The 23228-nt window shown below is 45.5% G+C and overlaps 1 protein-coding gene across 9 annotated transcripts in view; it reads right to left on the bottom strand.

Moving 5' to 3' along the window:
• ARHGAP44 (Rho GTPase activating protein 44) overlaps positions 1 to 17722 on the bottom strand; it is a 90297-nt gene extending 72575 nt beyond the window's left edge. For 2 of the 9 annotated variants that reach the window (XM_081895025.1, XM_081895026.1), the window contains exon 1: positions 17114 to 17722. In XM_081895025.1, the coding sequence (XP_081751151.1) occupies positions 17114 to 17166 (53 nt within the window). In that variant the 5' untranslated portion in view covers positions 17167 to 17722. The remainder of the gene's footprint in view (positions 1 to 17113) is intronic. The other 7 variants (XM_081895021.1, XM_081895023.1, XM_081895019.1 and 4 more) reach the window with 5 other exon arrangements.
• Between the last annotated feature and the right edge of the window lie 5506 nt (positions 17723 to 23228).

Here is a 23228-nt window from a genome sequence, read left to right as displayed (position 1 = left end):
TCAGTAGATGACCCTTGGGATCGCTTCCAACTCTATAATTCTCTGATTAATATTTATCATTTTCCAGTGGACAAATGCTGAGGGCTGTAACAGAAGAGGAAGTTCCTGTGACATTTAGAGGAATAAAATTACTAGGCAACAATAGAAGGAAGGCAGCAAAGATTCTTGTTCCCCATCCCACAAGCTGGGATACATATTACAGTGAAAGACTGCACACTCATCCATCTTTGGAGCAGTAACAAGCCACCAGGGGCAAGGATAATCCTGCCTAGCAGACCCATTTTATTTATTTTTTTAGTTGTCATTACAAAAGCTTTTAACCCCTGAAACAACGAGGGAAAGCCGCTGCTGGGCAAGGCAGTGAAGATGGCGGCTCTGACATTTCTGATTTCTAAAACTGAGTAGTAAACACAGCAGCTAGAGTATTGAACAAACATTGTAGGGCTTTCTGGCTCAGATTGGCTGGCTGAAGCCTGCTCCTCTGACGCAAGAAAATGTTTTAGCACTCAAGTTTTTCCTTGTGTAGTGTGCCTCTTACTAGGAAAAGCACTAAAGCCACATGAAATATACATCGCAGTCATAAATTGCTGCTTTTGTCCCCAGCGGCAGCAACTCTGCATGCACATTGCCAGCAAAGCTCTGACAGGGATGTAGCTGGATGTAGCGGTACATTTAATTTTTTATGCAGAACAGGATCAGGAAGGATTTTTTTCCCCACAAAGAAAATTCTAGGAGCATTGCTCCTCCATCTCTAAGCTTGATGCTGCCAAACTCCTGAACAGGCAAGACTACGGATATTCCATGCTGAACAAAAATTATAATTCTGTGCCACAGCCATTCCAATTCTGCCCCAAGAAAACCCCAAATTGTGCAACCTCTATAACTAAACTATGTGCTCCCTCATTTTGCATCATTTGTTCAGAAATTGATTGCTGGGTTTTTAATTGTGAAGAAGAAGAGGAGTTTGGATTTGATATCCCGCCTTTCACTCCCTTTAAGGCGTCTCAAAGTGGCTAACATTCTCCTTTCCCTTCCTCCCCCACAACAAACACTCTGTGAGGTGAGTGGGGCTGAGAGACTTCAGAGAAGTGTGACTAGCCCAAGGTCACCCAGCAGCTGCATGTGGAGGAGCGGAGACGCGAACCGGTTCCCCAGATTACGAGACTACCGCTCTTAACCACTACACCACACTGTGCATTGTTATTAAGCCATCCCTCTGGCTTCTGGGATTTCAGTACGGTTTCTAGCCCTTCTGCAGCCATAAGGGCTAGCAACTCGGAAAGGCTGGAAATGTCCTATTGTAAGAACACATCTGCCTGGTACTTTGGGGGCGGGGAGGAATCTAATTGGATGAGATTCAGCTACTAATTTGAACCAGAGAGAAGAATTTGCTGGAATTCTGGGCATGATCTGTAGTTCTCATTGTTACAGGCAAGCAGAACTGGCTGAGGACAGCTCAGTCCCTGGTGTTTCATTTCTGCTGTTGCTTCTCTTCCCTCCCAAAATTCAAGGCTAAAACCATGGAGCAGGCCACTGGTTTTACTACGCCTTCAATGTGTGAAGAGGGATGCGGTTGGCGCTGTGGGTTAAACCACAGAGCCTGGGACTTGCCGATCAGAAGGTCGGTGGTTCAAATCCCCGCGACCGGGTGAGCTCCCGTTGCTTAGTCTCTGCTCCTGCCAACCTAGCAGTTCGAAAGCATGTCAAAGTGCAAGTAGATAAATAGGTACCGCTCCAGCGGGAAGGTAAACAGCGTTCCGTGCACTGCTCTGGTTCTCGAGAAGCAGTTTCGTCATGCTGGCCACATGACCCGGAAGCTGTACGCCGGCTCATGTGGCCAACCCCAGGGTCGGTCACGACTGGACCTAATGGTCAGGGGTCCCTTTACCTTTACAATGTGTGAAGGACTGTAGTCTAAGTGTACCTTCTCATCTCTACCTAATTTTCTTATCAAGACACTGGGATGAAACCAAACAGAACAGCATTCTGGGGGATTTAGAGCATGTAGAAAGTCCCAGCATCTCCAGCTGTGGCTGAGAAAGAACCCTGCCTGAAACCCATAGAGAAATGCAAGTCAGCATAGATAATACTCTGACCTAGATGGACCAATAGTTTCACCTGGCATAAGGAAGCTTTTTATGTTTCTGTTCTTGGCAACTACTCTGTTTTCTCAGAATTGAGTCAAAGCACTTTAGCATCTTTCTATATGGGCCAGCTTTTACTGTCCAGGCTACAGGCATTGCTGGACAGTTTTACATTTGGCATGGTTCATTCCATTCTGTACTATAGACCTGGTTTAGATTCTGATATAGTCACCAGGTCCTCGGGGCAGAGTTGGTTAAAGATATGTAAAGTGCAGTGCATGCCAATCAGCCAATCAAAAACCACTGTCTAGTCCAAAGTCCCACATAGACTCCAGGTAAGGAAATTAAGATTGCTGGGTGCCCAAAATGCTTTGGAAATGAATCCATTGTTTTGGATAATTGTTGACATTGCCTCAAAATACTCACAGCAGCCTTTGGATACAAGAGGAAGGCAGAGCTTGAAAAGCTGAGCAGATGAGGGGGCAAATTTCAGGCAGGCACCGAATAGATGGAAAGAATGCAAAACACACTCTTTTGTTTCTGGAACATGACATTCCCCGGGGCTCAAGAAGCACATCCACTCTCTGTTAAGAAATACTAGAAAGAAAGAAAGAAAGAAAAAGCTCCAGCTCCAGAAATGAGAGCGCCAGCTGTTCTCCCCAGGACATGCTGGGAAAAGTGGGGCAGCTTGCACTTCACCCTAAGTGGATTTGCCAATTGTGGGCTCACTTTTCAGGCATCTTCTGGAAAATCTGTTAGCTCATTAATGCATTACTCAATTCCCCAGCGACTCCCTTGCAATCTCAGTGCATGTTACAAAATGTGCAAGAAAGCAACAAAGGATGGAATAATGGGAAACAAGGAGGGGTTATCCAAGAAATAAATAAAATGTAACAAGAGGCAACAGGGCAAAGACAGGCTTCCAGGCCTGCATGCTACTTATGTCAGGCAGCAACTGGTCTGAGACCAGGACTGGGGCACCTTTTTCAGCCTGAGGGCCACATTGCCTTCTGGGGGCCACATGCAAGTGGTAGGTGGGTCCCAATGCAAAAAACAGGGGGAACAGCACCAGATGTGATTCTTACTTTTGCACAGTAGTCTAGACTCCAGCCATACAAAAGCTGGAGTTTTCTCACATAAATACACTCACGTCTCTCCATCCAGGCAAACAAAGAGGCTTAATCACAGTTCACAACCATATTCCAGCTAGGCAGAAGCACTTAAGGAAATTGCAGAGCAGCAGTTGTGAGGAGTGTGGTCTAGGGAGGGCACATGTCTGGAGAGATCTCTGAGGGCCAAGCAGAGAGATATTGAGGGCCACATTCAGCACCTAGGCATGTGGTTCCCACACCCACCAACAGAGGCATATCTGCACGTCCTTAGAGGTATATTGTTTTCTCTTATAAGCTTCAAGAGGAACAGAATTCACAAAAATCTTTCCTCAAAGTGCTATGCTCTGTTTCTACTTGCGCCAGCCCAATGTCTGGCATATGGCACATACTCAACTCAGTGTGCCCTGAAAAATGTCCACAGTAAGAGAGAAGGCAATTTTCCTGAGGTAGCAAGATTGATTCCATGCTGCTTCACAAGAACTCCATGGGATGTGCAGCAAATGACTGCTTCAGGCTGAAGCTGAAACAAGGACCTAAGCAACAAGCCAGAGATCCAGAGAAAAGGCTGAGGTGATCACTGGTGCAACTCTGCTGAAGCCATAATCATGGGGCTGGAATGGCATTGGCACAAATCCTTCCCTGCCACATCACTTTTCCAAAGTACAGTTGTACCCTGGTTTTGGAACAGCTTAGTTCCCAAATGTTTTGGCTCTCAAATGCCGCAAACTCAGAAGTGACTGTTCCGGTTTGCAAACTATTTTTGGAAGCCGAATGTCCAATGGGGCTTCCGCAGCTTCGGATTGGCTGCAGGAGCTTCCTGCAGCCAATCAGAAGCCATCCTTTGGGTTCCTAAGATTTTGGAAGTTGAACAGACTTCCGGAACAGATTCTGTTCGACTTCCAAGGTACGACTGGACCTCATAACTCTCCTCCTGCTTTTCACAGAATCAAAGAGAGAAGTGCCAAGTCAGCAAGAGGTAAAAGTCCTTCTACTGCAGTCTTCAAACATCACATGTCAACAAGGGGCTGTCATCAAAGGAATTCTGATACTGTGAAGTACAGGGCATCCCTTGCACATTAGGAGTCTCAGGCAACCAGTTTACCCAGGGACTTCCCCGCATCTAAGTTGCTGCAATATGCTCAGTAATAGAAGCTCACACATATCATCTCTGCACCCCCTTAAAGCCTGACTATGGAGCACTGCTCTAGGCAGGGGCAATGCCTTCCCCTTGGGCAAGCTGCCCAAGGAAAAGCATTGGCTTGATCCCTTGACAGTAAGATACTTGTGCACCTGGGTGCAGCCCAACTTGGTTCTGTCTAGCCAGGAACTCATTCCCAGAACACCTCTGCTGCTGAACAGCCTCTTGCCTCCACCTTCCTTCAAATTCCCTTCTCAGACTTCACCTTTTCCATTGAATACTTCAACTGATAAGCCCCTAGTCCTCCGCTGAAAAAGCAGAGGCTCATGCACATGTCTTCTACTAATGAGTCCTCCTCCTAATAAAATCATTGGGCTGACAGAACGTTGACCTCAGTGCCATGTTGGATTCCACCCTGTGCCTCCATTCACATCCCTCCCTCCTTATTCTGGTCTCTTCCACCTTGCCTCCCTCCCTTCCCCTTCCCTGTTTATTGTCTCCCTCACCGTCAATCTTTAGATTGCAGGCTACTTTGGGTAACGATCTCCCTTTTTGTTTGTATTGCTCTGTAGAACACTATGCACTTTGATGGTGTTCTATAAATAATAAGAATAAGATGACTGCCACTGGCATTATATATACCAGCATGGACATTAATTTCTGTACGTGCAAGTACACTTGGTTATTACTAGTGGGACTCTTGTTGTCATACTTCTGGCAGATTTTTTTTTATTTATTAACAACTTCATTCTCAAGGAAAGACACAGAACCAATGCAAACAAAATGGATCTCAATTCCCCCACCCATACGAGGGAGCCAGCTATTCTCATTTCAGACGTCGGGTCCAAAAGCCTTTAAACTGCCTTTGGGGAAGGAAGCATTAAATTAACAGCTTCTCAGAAAACTCATTTATATCATCATTGACCATATCCAATATCTCCCCAGAAGTATGGACCTCCCAAAGGGCTGAACTTGCATCTTCTCAACACAGCCCTTCTAATACGAACCAGGTCCCACCTGCTTCTGTTATTGTCACCATAAAGAAAGGCCCATTTGCAGGCCTCTCCTCTCTGCCTCCAGCTCCCTGCACAAAGTTTTCACCATGGTTTCCTCACATCAATTATTGAAGTGGATGATTTATTTAAAGGAGCGCCTCTCCACTCTTCGATGTATGCCGCATTTGCCAAGGAAACTCCTGTGGGTCTAGAGCCATATTTTTTTATTTTTTATTTGCAGCCACGTGTGACATTAAATTAATATCTGCAGTGCTGCTCATGTGATGAATGGAATGAACTTGCTTGCACAGACGAAAAATAAAGAGGAGGTGGGTGGGGGTGGGGAGAGTCGAAGGGGACAAAGCTGCCCTGGCACACGGCATTACCCAGGGTGGGCATAAGGGTCCTGAACTTCACTCTGTGCCAATCGGATGACATTAAATTGAGAACTGGGGCTAGTCACATTGAAGTGTGCTCTCCTGGTCAGCAGGAAGGATGAGCAAATCACAGTTCTGACCCCTGTTTTTTCTCTGGCCACATCAGCCACCCACCCCTATCTGGCCAACATTTCCTCTCCATCCTCTGCTTGCTGGATTTTGAGGCAGGCTTTTTGTTCCCAAGAACCACATGCAGCAGTGGTTGTGTCTAGTACTATTCACCTTCCTCTTTCAACATATATCTTCCCTTCTCTGCCCCCTCACTTAGGCTGAATCAGGGTTGATGTGTGTGTGTGGTGGGGGGAGTATGAAACCTTCATTCCTCAGCAATCCCTGGGCAGCAGAGATTGCTGTGCCCACAGCACAGGAACAGTAATGTTCTCCTCAGCACCCAGCTGATGGCTGATAAACTGGGCAGCAGGGGATTGGAAAGGTCTCTCCTAGGGCTTGGTGGGCTCAGCAGCTAATGGCCAAGGGCTGCAAGTTGTCCTCATTTGGTGCAACATGTAGGTGCTATGAAATCAGGTTCCTCGCAGAACCTTTTCTATACTCAGTCCACACATCGGAGGCTCCTTGGCAAAGAGCCTTGCTTGGCATGTCACAAAACACCTCTACTGTGCAACCGCAGACTCAGATACAAAGTACGGACCAGCCTCATGTTCCAACAAGCTGTTGGCTTGATGTGTTGTGTAGCGGTTGCCTGTTTCTTTAGTCTTCCTCAAAGCTGTGGCAGATGTGCTGTCTGCAACACAGACAGCAACAGCACATGAAAAGGGCTGATGGAGGCCATTGATCCATGCAGTTGAGTCTTTCCCAGCTTGATGCTTCCTAGATGTTTTGGACCAGCCAGATTGACCAGTGATCAGGGATGATCCAAAGTATCTGGAGGGCACCAGATTGGACAAGGTTGATCTAGTTCCTTGGAAGACAGCTACCAAGCAGCAATGGACTTGACCTCTCACCACTCCATGCCTCTTCCCCAACCTGGTGCCTTCCAGATGTGGTTGGACTCTCACCATCTCTGACCACAGGCCATTCTGGCTATAACTAATGGGAGCTGGAGTCCTAAAATATCAGGGGTCAACAGATGGAGGATGGTGACGGGGAGAAGCTGATTCAGATGGCTGTCAGAATTGCGAGTGAACTGCAGGAGTTCCCTCCAAAGTTAGGGCAGGTTTCCCTGTTGCAATTTCTGGGAAAAGCTCTTTGCCTGGAAGTATCCCTGAGGGGTTCTTGTTTACTCCCTGTCTACATACTCTAAAACAGCTGCTAATTTGTACATGCTTACTGCAACTGTGTTTCCCATTTCCCCAAGGCAGGCAGAAAGTGCTTGTGTGTCTTATATTCAAATCCAAAAGCAAAATCCTCATCACATTTAGCCATTAATATTTGATCATTTGATTTGTCATCTTCATTTTGGAAAAAAAGGGGGGCTATATAAGAAGAAGCCCTTACTTCTCAAACACATTTATACTGATTCTCACAGCTGGAAAAAGCCCAACTACTTATTCCCCAAGACTAATTACTCTAATAAATGTTCATAATATGAGAAATTCACAAGCAAGTTGCAATATGGAAGAGGATCTGGCTGAATTAATTTATACTTCCTCCTTGTTAGACAAAGCCGATTCCAGCCATCTCCGACGATGAAATTGGTATGATCAGAACACTTTTCCTAATAGATAAATAAGGGGGGGAGGAGTCTTAATCATAGAATAACAGAATTATAGAGTTGGAAGGGATTCTGAGGGCAATCTGCTCCAACTCCCTGCAATGCAGGAATCTCAGCTGAAGGAGATACCAGAGTACGAGGAGGAAAGAAAGCAGTGCAATTGAGGCAGCAACGCTTTATATAAAATACATAGCCTCCAAATTAAGCTGTTCAGTAGGTAAATGATTCATTCTCTCTCCCCCCCTCCAACTGCCACCCACCACTATGTGTAGCAGCATATATTTAAATGGTGTCCAGTACCAGAACTCGCATGCTGTCTGTAAAAAGTTACCCGGGAAAATACAGTCAAGTCCAGCTTCAAAACAAGCTCTCATAACTTTGCCTGTGTGCACATAGATGCACAATCACTCTGGCAAGTTGCAGAAGCAGCCCTAAGTGACACAGAGCCTCTGTTTGGAAGTCTGGGCTGAAGGTTATTATGGTGTGCCCTTTTTACACCCAGATGACCTTGGGAACCTGTGTAATGCAGGCTCAACCTGTGGAACAGTTAAATTCTGCTCCAGGGTTTCCTTTCTCATCTCAAGGAGAGCTTTTCAGCTGCTCAGCTGCCATTAGGAGCATGAATTTTATTTTCTGCTGTATGAAAACAAGAAGATCTGGCAGCATTAATGAAGAGACTAATTGGAGAAAAAAGAATCATAGAGCCTCTCTGGGCAATCTTGGGCCAACCACCACTATCTCTGAGAATGACCTACCTGGTAGGGTTGCTGTGAAGATAAAAGGGGCTACTGGTGCTCACTAGAGAAAAAGTGTGTTATAAATGTAATATTAAACAAACAGTGAAGTCATAACAAAATTAAGAAAATGCTCCTTGTGATTTCTGCTAAACACTTGACTTGCTCAGATGGCATGATGCAGACCAGGACACACACACACTGATTAACCTACATCACCAGAATCAGTCAAAATATTGAATTCTTTTCCAGGGAGCTAAATGTCCTTTGCTGCATCCCATGTCCTCCCGAAGTGCATGTGAAAGAAGGTCATCAATGGGATCACTAATTAAATTCTGCTTTATGGTATTAAAAAATGCTATTTACGGCAACACCATACCCTATAAAATTAAGAAACAGAAAAGATCCTAACCCTAAAGGAATTCACATGAATGCTACAGACTGTGACCCACAATGACCCTTCGCATACATTCTGGGTGTGAGTTTTTTGGCCAGGCAAACTGCAGAGAACGACTTCTGTCTGAAATCCTGTAGGGGCACTGCCAGTCAGTACTGAGCTAGATGGATCAGTTCTTGGTAGAAGGCAGCTTCCTATATTCCTGTACTCCATGTAGGGGGAAAAGGTTTTCTAACAGAAGCTGTTCCATAACTCCCCCCCCCTTGGAGATTTGGCTAAGATTGAGTCTGTGCATCTTCTGAACACATTGCAAGACTCTGATATTAGGAGACAGCTTTCGACAGCAGGAGTTAAGCCAACTGGCAAAGGTTTGACAAAGGATGGTGATGTATGTTTTAACTGGTCATTTATTTATTGCTTTTTAATTGACTATTTTTGCTTTTAAAATGCATTGCTGCAAGCAGAAAGCCTTAAGAGCCAGGCAAATGGAAGTAATCAAATGTATGCTGTTTGGGGTAAGGGCATGCATATCATTTCACACATATTATATCATTTCATGACCAATTTTGAATTCCTGAATGGCCTGCTTCTTATTGGTTACAAACCCCAAGTAGTAGCTTAGGGTTTAAAAACTCAAACCCAGCTCTATCTTGCCAATTACTTATTCAGTCCATTTCCTGCCTTTCCTCCCAAAGGAGCCCAGGGCAGCAACAAGCCCTAACACTTAAGCTGGAAAGTTGTACTTTGGACGCAACTGAGGGGCTGGACTGCTTCAAGCATATAAAAAGGAGGAAATAACAGCAACAGGAAAGTCACGTGGTTGATCATTGCACAAGCTGCATAAACATGCATCTAATCCAATGCACATTCATGCATTTAGGAATTTGTGACTAGCTGTGGCTCTTCAGCATGCATTTACACATACATGGTGCAAGAGCTGTATGTGGCACACACAAATACCTACATGAGGTTTTCATGATTTCTCCTACACCTAAGTGTTGTGCATGCACAAAACATTTCTGCCCAGTGCTGGTGCCTAGTATCTCAGTCCCTGCTCCAAACACACAGGACATTCTGCATGTGAACCACCATCATGGCTGAAAGCTCTTCAAGAATATAGTTGGTGCATGCAGGAATGTTACCAGGTAATTTATTTGATGGCGTGGTCTTTGGGCAACCACCTGCTCAAAGGAGTGGAGGGGGCCTCTCTGCTGCACAAAGCTCCTTTCCAACCATCTGAACCATCCCCTAATAGCCCATTTCCTCTGTCATCTACATCTCCTTTTGGTTTTCCTTTAGCATGCAGTTTCAGCATTTTATTGCCTGGAGTCTTAGTAAATGAAACAGAGAAATGTAGGAATCGAGGAAGACGAAATGCTTCCCAAGTTTCAGTGGAATCTAATCTTTGCTTAGAGTCATAGTAGTGTAGGCTTTAAACCTGCATATGGTGTGTTTCAAGGGGAGAGGGGAGCCGGAGAGAGGGAGCGAGAATATTGCTCTCTTCCTGAACCGGCAGCCAACCTTGCTTATTGCCCATACCTGCTTTCAATGCACCACCACAAGTGACAGACCTCAGAAGGCATCCAATTGGATTGTATCATTGACACAATCCGTTCTAGCCATGCTGCATGTGTTAATCAGCTTACCAATGCCAGGATGGCTGTGTTATTTTTTGTGTGTGAGTGTGTGTGTGTGTGAGAGAGAGAGAGAGAGAGAGAGAGAGAGAGAGAGAGAGAGAGAGAGAGAAGCCACCATTAATAATGCAGTTATCATTGTTGGTAACTCCTGCATTCCATTTCCTTCTGACCTCACCATTTACAATTCCTCTTCCATCCAGCCTTACAAAGAATTATGTGTGTACCTGTAATCCAGGATAACAGCCATGCATCCAAAGAAGTGGCCTGCGGTCCATGAAAATTTGTGCCGTTTAAAAATTGCTATTGTCTAAGGTTGCTACAAGAGATGAACAGGGCTAACCCCCCCCCCCCCGGGAATGTTTGAAGGAGAGGGGGGGATGTCATAGACATTAAGAATTGCCATGTTGGGTCAGATCAACGGTCCATGTGCCTCTGCCTGCTGTCAGTCCACAAAGGCCAGTCAGATGACACTGAGAAATTCATAAATGGGGAATGGTACTGAGATTGATACAGCTATTTGTTAATCTCCAACATATGCCAGCCAGAGGCATACAAACTCTAAAGCTGCCAGTGGGAACTGGGACCCTTGGGTCTAATTAGGGCTGGCACAAGTCTCTGTTTGGCTTGTGAGGCCACTTTCCTCAAAGCACACCCACCCATATGTATGATGGCAGATATGGGGCAAGTGGAGGTGAGGTTGCCAGTGTAGCTGTCAGTGGCCAGAGCAAGGCAACTGGGATTGGCTATGCCATAAAGTTCTGGAACTCAATAGTATAGCTGACCCCTGCAGGGAGTAGAGCTTGAAGATTGTGCCAGTTAGCTGATTGGTGGTAACTTCCAGGCTCGCTTGGCTGGGCTTGGTTTGTGGCATGGATCACCTGGCATCACTATGACTGACAGGTCATTAGGCTCCACCCACCAATCAAAACAGCCTGCCAAGGGTGGGGGAACTCAATAAGCTGGCCCGCTGGCTGGATCCACTTCCATAACCCTGTTCAGAAGGCTAATGCAAATGTTAGAAAAGGAGCAGGGACCATAGTTCAGTCACGGAGCACACATTTTGCATGCATGGCCTCTCCAGTTAGAAGGATCACGTGATGTGAAACATCTTTCTTGAGAAGCTAAACTCTGCTAGTCAGAGTAGACACTACAGGACTAAGTGGACAAATACTCCAACCTGAATTCTGTACGCTCATATGAAAGAGCCCAATAAGGAATTAACTGTGGTCTGTGGGACTCCTTTTGTCCCAGTTCTTCTCCAAAGCAAACACCCACCTCACCCACTAAGACTAACCAGGGTTTCTGCTGCATCTGGATTGAAACCAGCTTCATACCACTAAAAAAAAGGAGTTTGATAGAAAAGCTATCCACAGTAAATTGCCAGGAAGTTGTTTATTATGCTTTTCACCTCTGTTTTATACAGAAAAGGTCAAGATCTGACAGGCAGAGGCAGAGATTGCAATGCAGATTAGCCATTACTGCTCTTATACTCTGGCAGAGGGAGGGAGGAACACCATCCTTCCAGAAGGATGAACTTGTGGAAGGGGAGAGGGTTGGAACACACATAGCTGAAAGGATGCAAATTAACTTAACATGGTCTCCTCTGCCTTCATCTCTCCATCTCTTTTTTGCAGAGCAAGTGACAGCCTTAATCTGTCCAATCAAAGAAGGAAGTTCTAAGGAAATGCAAGAGGGGGGAAAACAGTATCTACTCTGCCAATCCAGGAAAGTTTGTGTGTGTGTGTGTGTGTGTGTGTGTGTGTGTGTGTCTAACAGAGAAAGATTGCCTTGGCTCACCCTTGTTAAAGGAAGGTTCCCTTGGCAACCTGGTATGATGAAAGAGACGGCTATCGATGGCTATTTGCAATGCTTCTTAATACCAGTTGCTGGAAGCCACAGGAAGGCAGAGTGTTCTTGTGCATGAATCCTGCTTGCTGGCTTTCCACAAGCATCTGGTCAACCACTGTGAGAAGAGGATGCTAGGCATGGGCCATAGTTCTTATAGATTTTTGTGATGGTCAAGGAAGCAGAAGCCTCAGATCCAAGCTGGTTAGAATGCAAAGGAAAAAAATAATCACCCAGTGCCTCCTTTATTTCACAGCTCAGTGGAGATGTCCACTCAGTGCACAGCTAGAGCATGTGTTACAGCATATGGTGTTGGAGGCTTTCCTGAAGCAGGTAATACATGGAGGCAAAGGAAGGGAAAAGGAGATCTTCTCAGTGGTACCAGAGGCCTGCAAGATGTGCTGTTGTCACACCCTTGTGTCTCCTCCCTCATTTTATCCTGAAATTTGAATATAAAGGAAAATAAGATGGATGAACACCCCCCAACCGAGAAAGTGAGGAAAGGATGAACTGTCACCAGGCAATGGCAGTCATGCAAGATAGCAAGGTTTGTTAAGATCTAAGGAGACTCCATAAACCACATCCACACCCTACATCAGAGATGGGGAATCTATGGCTCTCAAGATACTGTTTGACCTATAGCTCCCATCATCCTTCATCACTGGCTATGCTGGCTGCGGCGAAGAACATCTAGAAGGCCAGGCTCCCTATCCCTCTCAGTGCTTCCTGGGAACAAAGGCCACCGCACTATGTAAATGAAGAGGTGCAAGGGGAAGCCCTTTCCTCTCTAGCTTATTGTCATCATGGGCAGCACCCAGCAACCTCATTTTCCATATGAGGCATCAGAATGCAGTAGAGAAATGGAAAGAACCCATTCCGTTTGCCACAGAGGACATGCACAGGGATGGAATAGAGTACAATAGGAAGCCATAAGCAATTCCACTTTCTGCTGCATTTTCTGCCTCCACTTCAGAGCCTTAATGAAAAAGAGCCTGTATATACTGCCACCTTGAACACCAAAGTCTGAATATAATTTGAAGATGGACACTTTTTGCAAGACTGAGGCCTCTAATGACATCCTCCCCACAACTGTTCCCTTCTAGGTCTGCAATCGCTGGCTCCAGCAACCTCCCATCCAACCATTATGAGTGGAACCAAATTTCCTTTATATATACAGTGCAACAGAAGTTTGCCAAGTGAAAGGATAGCTCAGTGGGTAGAGCATGAGCTCCACGCTGGGTAAAAGATTCCTGCATTCAAGGGGCTTGGACTAGATGGCCCTTGTGATCCCCTCCAACTTGATCATTCTATGATTTTATTATCTCTTGTTCTGTATTACAGAGAGCAAAACTAGCATGGTTTATCCATCTAATGACCACCTAATTCAAACTAGTGTTCTAACAACCACAAAACATCTCAGCCTCTCAAAAATAATTTCATAACAGTTGCTCAAGTCAATTTTTTAAAATGTATTGTATTGTGTAATGCATTTTATGTATTTGGTATTGTGACTTGCTGTTATTTTTATTGATTGTAGTTTAGTAATTATTCAATGTAATTGTTGAGAGTGAATTTCTGCTTAATTATTGTTTGCTGATATTTTGAGAGTTAACGCTGTTGTGTATTATTATATGCTAATGGATTGTTGAATATTACATTAATTAATATAAATTGTTTATTTTAAAGTCATATCTTATTATGGCTTATTTGTATTGGATTGCATTGTTATATGATGTATGATCTTTGTTGTATATGTTGTTGTTTCTTCAGCTTGTAAACTGCCTTGAGTAGAAAGGTAGCAAAACGAACCTGAACCTGAAATTCTCTCACTGTCTCCAACACAAGCCAAGTTGCCTTGTGAACTCAACAGCAATTCTTTCTCAATATCTTTGAATCCCAAGCAGAACAAAGGCCATAAGGTTATCTATCATACATCCTATTTCCATGGAAAATAAATATAAAACTCACAGACTCCAAACAAAGTAACTGAGGGACATTGCAGTCTCTATGCATGCAATGCTGCCATGTGGCCAGGCTCCAACATAGCCAATGCCCAAGATCTGTTACCACATGTGCACACAAACATACTCAAAACAAGATAAGGGATATTGTCTATGAGGCATCCTGTTTAACTATAGCGAATGGCACCAAAGTGACTAAGAACTGACAGATACTTAATCAGAAATAACAGCTTACTAATAGAAATAGGAACAGAAGGAGTGAAAGTTAACACTGACAGCAGAAAAGCTCCCAGAAAGAGCAAATTTGTTTCCCACAAATGGGAAAATGCACAAAAGTGAACTAGGATTTATATAATCTCACTGGTTCTAAACCTATTATGTGATTTTAAAGATCTGAGTCATGGTTTTGAAACCCAGGGATAGTCAGTAACAGAACCTTTTGGTCACATCAGCTGGCTGGAAGTTTCAGCAGGTCTGTCAAATATCTGTTCTTCTCAACTGCCCTCCCCCTGGCCACCGCCCCCACCCAAAATTAAAGAGAGGTTGTCACACTGGGGACAGCCAAAATATGCATGGCTCATGTGGATAAGCTGGATCAGGGCAATTAATTGCTGCTTATCTAAAAGCAGCTATTCATGCTGAAAGTTAGACAAAGGACTCTACACAAATGCATAATACATCTAGGCCTGAGGTCACCAACTGCGTGCACACAAATATTATTATATGCAACTAACAAGAAAACTAGGTGCATCCTTCTGGCTCACAATGGATGCCCCCCCCCCTTTTTTAGTGCTGGTCGAAGTGGTACCTTTATTCAGACAACAAGCAAAAGAGATAGAGCTTCAACCCATCACATGACGCCTGTCACATTACCTTTGCACATCGTACAATTACATCTATGCCCATCGGTTTCCTCCCCAACCAAGCCACCTCCCACTACAATGTCTAATGTAGGTCATTTGTTCAGCAAATTGGCTGCTATTATGCCTGTTGGCTCCACAGTCCCATTGACAGGCTTTGCAACAGCAGAACCAATGCCTTAAGCCGTCTCCCCATCAAGTAGCACACATGCCCTCGGCTAAACAGCCTAGCCGCCTGTTTTCACAGCCAAGTCACTGACCAAGAAGGCATTTGGTTTCTTACACCAACTGATTGCCGAGAAAGGAAATCAAGCCAACCCCCACCTCATTGTTTCAGAGGCAGAGTCATTTTTTTCCTGGGGATTCAAAATGGACCACTAAATTGGGGGTGGGATTGTTGCTGCCTGTGCAGAAGAGCTTTTTCACCACACTTATCAAAAGCAGCCTGCACAGCAGGGCCACCTCTGCTACCACAATTAAACCCAAGTTTGACGTGATTGGATTTCTCAACAAGGACTGAGTCAACTACCAGAAAGGCATGCTAGCAATGGAGCTGTAGCACAGGGCCGGGCTGCAATATCTGGAGAAATGAAGAATAAAAACCTTCCCTAATACTGCAAGCCATAGATAGAGGCAGACCCATTTGGCTAGCCATCCCCGGAGGCTGTAGGGAAAGCCAGTGCTCACAGCTGCTAGCGGAAGCGATGCAAAGATGGACACATGTCAGCTGGATAGATTGGGGCGAATTAATGATGCACTGCCCATCTGGACAGTCCGCAGACATAACACTGGAAGAGCTTCTCAGCGCATCCCCTGTTCCCCCCATTAAGGCTGTCAGGAGAAGAAAAGAAATCAAACAAATAGGTTGCAAAGCACAGCGAGATTTCTACCCAGACAATTTTTGCCGCCTGTGTTATAACATTCCATGAAAGCCACATAGCTCCTCCCTCTCCCTCTGACCCTTCCATCTGCCTCATACCTCTATCCAAAAAATGGGACATAATTCAGGAATGAGATTGGGGAGGTGGGTAGAGAACCTCTATCTAGTATAATTCTCAAAAGGTTTTGCAGCAAGCATTCCCATTAAAGCAAGCAAATGCTGTGAACAGAAGGCCCAGCCAGCACATCAGAGCCTGCACAGCACTCTCACAGGTCCAGACTGATCCTGGCTGCCACAGCAAGGGCAGAAGAAAGATGCTCAGATTTGCAATATCCAAAAGCAAGTCTCCCTTATCATGCAGGAGCAGGGTTCACTGGCCCTTCCTTCCTTCAAAAGACAGCTGCTGAGTGAAAGCCAGCTAGGCCAGCTCCCCAACCAATAACAGCTGATTCTCGCTAGCATAAACAGCAATAAATCCTGAGGTGAGCAGAGAGAGATAGAAATTCTGAGATAAGCAATAACTGAGGTGAAAAGGACACCCCATAGCTATAGACTCTCCAGGGAGATTTTTCTGCAAGCTTGAGGCTGCAAGCCTAACCATGTCTACTCAGAACTAAGTCCAGCTGTAACCAATAGGGCTTACTCCCAGCTAAGTGAGGTTAGGACCACAGTCTTAACTCAGAAGGCAGAGTCTGCTAACTGCCATTACTGCCTCTTGCCAGACTTTTTATGCCTTCCAGTGGTTTCTGTTAGCTTGCTTACCTGTCCCTCCTGCCTGTCAGCAGCTGGTTAAGATAAAACCTATACAAGTGGAGGGGAACTGGCAGAGTTTTCATACAGCAAGAGCTTCCTGAATGAAACTACTTGGGGAACAAGCCTAGCAGAGGCCAGGCAGCATAGGAAGCACCTTGAAGCCTCAGGTAAGGGCTTTGGGGTAGCAGAAAGAAGCCCTTCCATTTTCTAAGCATAGGCTAGCAGTCAAAGGATGAAGATCTCTTTCCCAATATAACCACAGCAGCCTCTCAGCGGGTGTGTAAACGAGAGAGAGAGAGAGAGAGAGAGAGAGAGAGAGAGGCGGGAAGAAGCATAGGAAATTGGGAGGAGGGGAATGCACAAGCTGTGACCGAAGGAATATAGAAACCAAAAAATGTAATGGAGGCAGCTTCACCAAAACAGCCCTCCAAACAAACCGAGTTTAGAGACGGGGAGGGGGATGATTTGCACTCGGTACCTAACCCACACCCTCCCGCGCACCGCTCCTTGGCGCACCAGCGTCCGCTGGGGCAGAAAGGGGCGTTGTAAGCCGAGGCGATGTGCTTTTACCTTGGACCCCCCAGCCCCAAACCACTTTCCTCCCTTACCTGCCCACGGTCTGGTTGGCGAGCTGCCGCATGCGGTTGAATTGCTTCTTCATGGTTGCGCCCTTGGCCAGAGAGCGCCGCGACGGGCTCGGGAAAGAGGAGGAGGAGAGGGAGAGCTGGGGAGATCGGTGGCTATCCCGGGCTGGGGGAGGCGGGAGGAGGCGGTTACATGGCCCTTCTTCTTCAAGGTAGAAGGTGGAGGAGGAGGAGGAGGAGGAGGGAGACGGGGACTCTAGCACTGCAGCAGCAGCAGCAGCGGCGGCGGCGGGGAAGGAGGGGGGCAGCCCCCGGCCAGCACCATCGCCGCCTCCTGCATCCTTGGGGGGCGCAGCAGCAGCAGCAGCAGGAGCGTCACTTTCTCCCTTTCTGGCTAAGCGCAGCCGCCGAGCGAGCACGCCCGGCCCCGAGTGCTCAGCGCAGCCTCCCGACCCACGCCCGGCCGGCCATGCTGAGCTGGTCGTCTTTCTCTTTTCCCTCTCTCCCTCTCCGAGCTCAGCGGCGATCCCGACGCGCTGCGCTGCTGACAAGGCTGGAAGAGAAGCGGCGGCTCGGACTGCGGCTGCCCGGCCTGGGGCGCTGGGAACTGGAGTCTCCGCCTCCTGGCCGCCGCTTTCCCACTTGCGCCGGGTGGGGGCGCTGCGGAGCACCTTGCCGCGGCCGCGCAGTGGGGCTGCGGAGGGGAAAGGAGGCAGCAACAGCAGCGCCGAGCATCCATTCCTGCTCGGGGTGGGGAGCCCTTTCAACCCGAAAAGAGCCAGAAATGAGAGGCTCTGTTCACTAGTGGTGATGGTGTTGCTGCGAAAAACCGGTGAGTCTCACCACCACCACCCAGTTATTCATCCTCATTTGCCCGCGTTTCTGTAATTCAAGATAGAGCTGGCTGGATTGAAAGCCCCCACCCCGCGCGCACAAAAAAATGTTCCTGGTTCGGCCACGGGGGGCATGGATGGTGCAGCTGCCCAAGTCGGCAACCATCACGGAAGCGGGAGCGCAAAGGAAGCTCCCCGTCTTATATGGGCGACTTGGACCTGGTTCTGGCTAACCTATTCTGATTGAACACTCAGATCGCCGCCTCTCGCCCTCTACGGACACATCTGGGCATCTATCTATCCCTATAGGCCGGGATTGCTCAAGACGCTTTTTATAAAGCCCGGGGATTGTGTCCTGGGAAAGCGCGCTCCTCCAGGGGATTCTGTTTTGGGCCGGCTTCTGCCAGCGTCCGACTCCAAAACGCACAGTGTCAGCCGAGCAAAGAAATCGCTGCTTCAAACTCAGCTGTGAAATGGGCAGGATAACATCTTATCTATTGTAAAGATAAGGGAGGAAATGTAAAGTCATTACTATACCAGCAGTGATTGCCACACGACAGACAATTTAAATAATAAAAGGTAGAGTCCACCCCCACCGAAAAACAAAAATATTGTGTGTTTTTTTCTACATAAAGGATTTCTCTCAAAGGTCCATCTACACCCAGCAGCCTGTTGCAGTGGCTAATTAGAAGCAGGACCTGAGAGTGACAGCAACTACCGGCATGCAGAGGAATCCTGCCTCCAGTGGTTGACGGAGAACACAGTCATTATGGGCAACAGCCATTGGTAACCACTACTGGTGGAACATATCCACTGTAGCTAGGTGACATTGTCAAAATTTATTGGAACCAAGCGAAAGTGCTTCAAAAATTCAGAGAACAGAACCATAGAATAAAAGAATTTAGATTAGTTTATTTTCTCTTTTTGTATTATGAAAAACTTAAAAAAACAAAAACAAACCCCACTGTCTTAACAGCAGAAATAATCAGAATTAACAAGAGAATAAAATATTTTCATAAGCTGAGAACATATCTGCTGCCAATGGTGGTTCATGGCAGGTGACAGTTGTGAAAACTCGGGCATCATGACCTGGGTCGGCACTAAGAAACAGCCAAGATGGTCTTGGATGAGGTGCAGGCTCAGTTGCATAAATCAAACACCCTCAGCTTTTAGAATTTTTCTCTCTCCTCCTTACTGTTTGAAGAATTACTTAAACTGCATTGGAAACTGAAGGATACATTTAGATGGATAAAAAAACTATTGCCGACATTTTTAAATAACAATAATTAGAGAACCGCTTTTGGACTTTTGGGGTGAAAAGGAAAATGAATTAATTTGAGACATTTGGGCCAGAAGATTGGGAGAATATTGCCTAACAGAAAGTAGATCAGTTTGATGTCATTCTAGTGTGAATAATTTCTTTTATGTAACTGACAGATGGAAATTTAGAAGTCCCTTATATTTTTCTTCTTTTTCCTTCTTTCCTCTTCTTTTCTTCTATTTTTTCCCTTGGTGTCCTATGCCTTGGGCCTTCCACCACTCCACCCTGTTCCCATTACCATTCCCTCTCTCCCCCCCATTTCACCAGCCATTTCCTGGTTGTGGAGATGTGCGCATGCATGCACATACTGAACATGTGTGAAACAGTCATTGCCTGTGCTTCATATCTGACTTTCTTCAGTATTGTTTTACTCTGGGTTCTTTTATTTGGCGTTTTCATGTGTTGCAAACCTCTTTGAGATTTTTTTCTTTAAAATATATAAAAAATGAAATGAATAATAACAATAAAAGTTGCACCATCAACAATGGCATGGTTTTGCTCTGGTGCTAATTCTGGTCCTGCTTACAGCTCCATTCTTTCTCAGGTGTTTTGCCAGCTCATTTGCTGGCACAGCAGCTGAACTCGTTGAACGTTCTGCTGGTACATCCACCAGAATATCTACCAGCAGTGGCGGAGCTTCATGCTCCGGCACCGGGGGGCGGAGAGCAGATGGGGCGGGGCTGGTGCACGTCCCGAGGGCGGGGCGCTCCCCCCGCACTCCTCTTCCTCCGCTAGTGTCTACCAGGGCTTCCACCATTTTTTATTTTCCCATCAGGCCATATGACTAAAGAATAGGGCTACAGCCATGCTGGTTGGGAACAATGAGAATTGTAGGTCTAAAACAGCTGGAAGACACCAGATTGGGGAAAACTGATGTATCCCTTGCAGATGCCTGATATAAATACAAAGTAGCGCTTTGCGAGCTGTTTTATTGTTTCTCTAAAAGTGAGCGATTGGCTCCATCTCGGCTGCAAATCTTTGCTAGCTGCAGTGTTACATTATTTCTCCTGCTGCTTTTCCTGGGCAAGTTGCTGGCTGTACCCAAGGTTTTCTAGAACATCTTGTACCTATCATTTTCTCATGAGTATAGTGTCTCTTTTTCCTGCTCAAATTAACATATTTAATGCTTTTTTTTTTTTAAAAAAAGTGCTAATTACACATAGCGTGTAAAGCAGAATTAACAGGATAGCTCTGCATATACTTGTGCAAATAGCCCAGGGTTCAGAGGGTGGCATGACTACTTTGCACATAAGACCGTGGCTGCTGGATGGGAGAAACAGTGGGAAGTATTCTGTTTCCCAGCCAGTGTCCTTGCCTGTCACTCCTGAACAGCTTCCCTGAAAGAAGTGAGCTCTGAATGGGTTCAAAGGTGTGAATCATCACAGTGCTCCTTTTTTAAAAAAAGGAATTTTCACTGGGGGTATACTTTTAATCATTTGTAACAATGCAAATTGCATAATAGAATAATACTAAAACTGTCCTAGAAGGTGGGAGATGCTTGCTGCCTCTACACCACCACACTGACTAGAATGGATTTTGCTGGCTGGTCAGCCGTCTCAAACCAGAACTGCTTCCTCTTCATCACCTTTGCTGGCTGGGAAATGATGGGAATTGTAGTCCAAAATGCAGTGGCGTAGCGTGGGTTGTCAGCACCCGGGGCAAGGCAAGTAATTTGTGCCCCCTAACCCGTGGATTTTAGCACTGTGAGTGCGAGCGCGCCCCCCCCCAGATGTTGCGCCCGGTGCGGCCCCCCCTGCACCCCCCCGCTATGCCACTGCCGAAATGGCAAGAGGGCATCAGGTTGGGAATGGCTGCTACTGGAAACTGCATCAATTGTTCTTGATATCTTCAAAGCCTTCGGTGTAGCAGAGGTTGCAGTTTGTGGGTACTTCAGGTTACAATTATGGAAGAATGCAAGTTCTGCACTCTCGAAACAGCTAGAACTAAAAAGGTAAACTTACAGAAAGTTCATATTTATTATTGCCACAGGGCCCCTCAATTATTGTCACATCCCTGGGGTCCTGGTTCCTCATCTGCCCCCCTCCCCCAAGGTCACTAAGTAATTAGGTGGATGCCTAGAGTTATCCTAAAATACCCCCAAAGCAGGGCTGCAAACAGATTTGTAGAAGGGGTTGGATTGTTGTAGGCTCAATGCCTGCAGGACCCACAGAGTCTAAGCTTTCATTAAAAGGAAAAGGAAGCCTGTTGAGCATTTCTGAAGAAACTTAGAGCACAAAAGGCAAAGGCAGCTCCAATGCTTCAGCACTCTGCAGGTAGCACCATTGCTAAGGATGTTTAATCACTGCTGCTATGGCAACAGAGGAAGGAATGTTGACCATCTGCACCTGAGACTTGGGAGAGGCTCCACCCAGGGCAGCAGAAAAAGCAGAATACTGGGTTATGTCTGTTAAAGCATTTTGCTCATGATCATTGTTTCATTCACTCCCTAGGTGTGCTGCCTTTACAGGGTTAAACAAAACAAAACAAAACAATTTATGGATTTTACTCAGAAGTAGCACCCTTGAAATAAACGAGGTTTCCTTTCTGCTGAGAAAAAAATGTGATACTATAGTCTCCCCCTCCTGATTTCCATGTCTCCCACAGAACCACCACTGGCCTGCTTGTCATCATTGGGCTGATTTATTTATATACAGTCACCATAAAACATAAATAGAATATGCAAAATGAATCTGCAGATACAACCATAAAATAATTAAACATCTTACAGCTGCTGTAGACTTTTAACACGGGGATTTTGCTTTAATATCAATGGTGTCCAAATGTTGTATGTGTGTGTGTTTTGCTGAGAGCTGTGAAACTGCACACATTTGTTGCTTATGGTATCTTTGTCTCTTGATTCTCCTCCCAGGAGCTCAAGACTGTCAACATTGTCTTCCCCTTCCCCTTTTATCTTCACAGCTGCCCTGTGAGGTAGGGAAGGCTGAGAGCTGTAGTTTTGTCCTTCAGCAGGACTAGAATGCATTACGGGGAAAGAGATCTGATTGGACACCAACTTAGAACTGCCAGTTTCCAAGGTTGTTTTTTTATTACTTTTTTATTCAAAATTAAAATAAAACATATTATCCAGAAACATATCATCCTTATTTCCCCCCTTTTTTCCTCCCTCCCCCTCCCTCCCCCCACAGAACCCCCCCACCCCCGACTTCCCTCAGTTCCAGTCTTTGAATTCTCTAAAAATGCTGTTTTTTTGCATGTTACACAGTTGTATAGATCCTCAAACTATTTAGATAATAATTATCAATAAAAAGTTTGTGAATGTTTATTCAAAACCAGCCAAGGAGTCCAGTTTGCTTTCTTGTGTCTTCAAATACTTTGAAAAAGGGTTCCCATTCATCTTTAAAGTCACAGTTATCCTTGTCCCATAGCTTGTATGTCAGTTTTGCCAGTTCTGCATAGTCCATCAATTTTTCTTGCCATGATTCTTTAGTTGGGGTTTCTTCAGTCTTCCATACTTGTGCTATTAAAACTCTCGCGGCCGTTGTCGCATACATGAAGATGTTTTTCAGCTTTTTTGACAGATCTTTCCCTACAATCCATAATAAAAATGCTTCAGGTTTTTAAACAAATGTTAAATGGAACATTTTCTTCAATTTGTTATATATCATTTCCCATTTTTTTAAAATTACCTTACAATCCCACCACATATGATAAAATGCCAGTTTCCAAGTTTTGCTAACCCAACCCTGTTAGAGAGTTAGCAGCAACTGCCACAATCTGTCCAATCCAAGGACAGCACCAGGAGATGTGATGTGCCCATTTTTTCTCCTTTAGCAAGATTTGGTGGTTTATCATTCTATGGTATATATCTCCATTTTAACTCATGAGCTATTGTTGCAATCTGCTCCGATTGTATATTTTATCTTTATGAACGCTGTTTTTATTGTTATGTTACGTGAGTGGGTCTTTGACCGTAATAAATTATCTATCTATCTATTCTATGGTATACCAGGAGATGGCAGCAGAA

Source organism: Podarcis melisellensis, assembly GCF_964234715.1.
Source record: "Podarcis melisellensis genome assembly, chromosome: 2".
NCBI classification, from domain to species: Eukaryota; Metazoa; Chordata; class Lepidosauria; order Squamata; family Lacertidae; genus Podarcis; species Podarcis melisellensis.
Note: the sequence above shows the minus strand (reverse complement) of the source record. Positions and strands in the feature narration are given on the sequence as shown.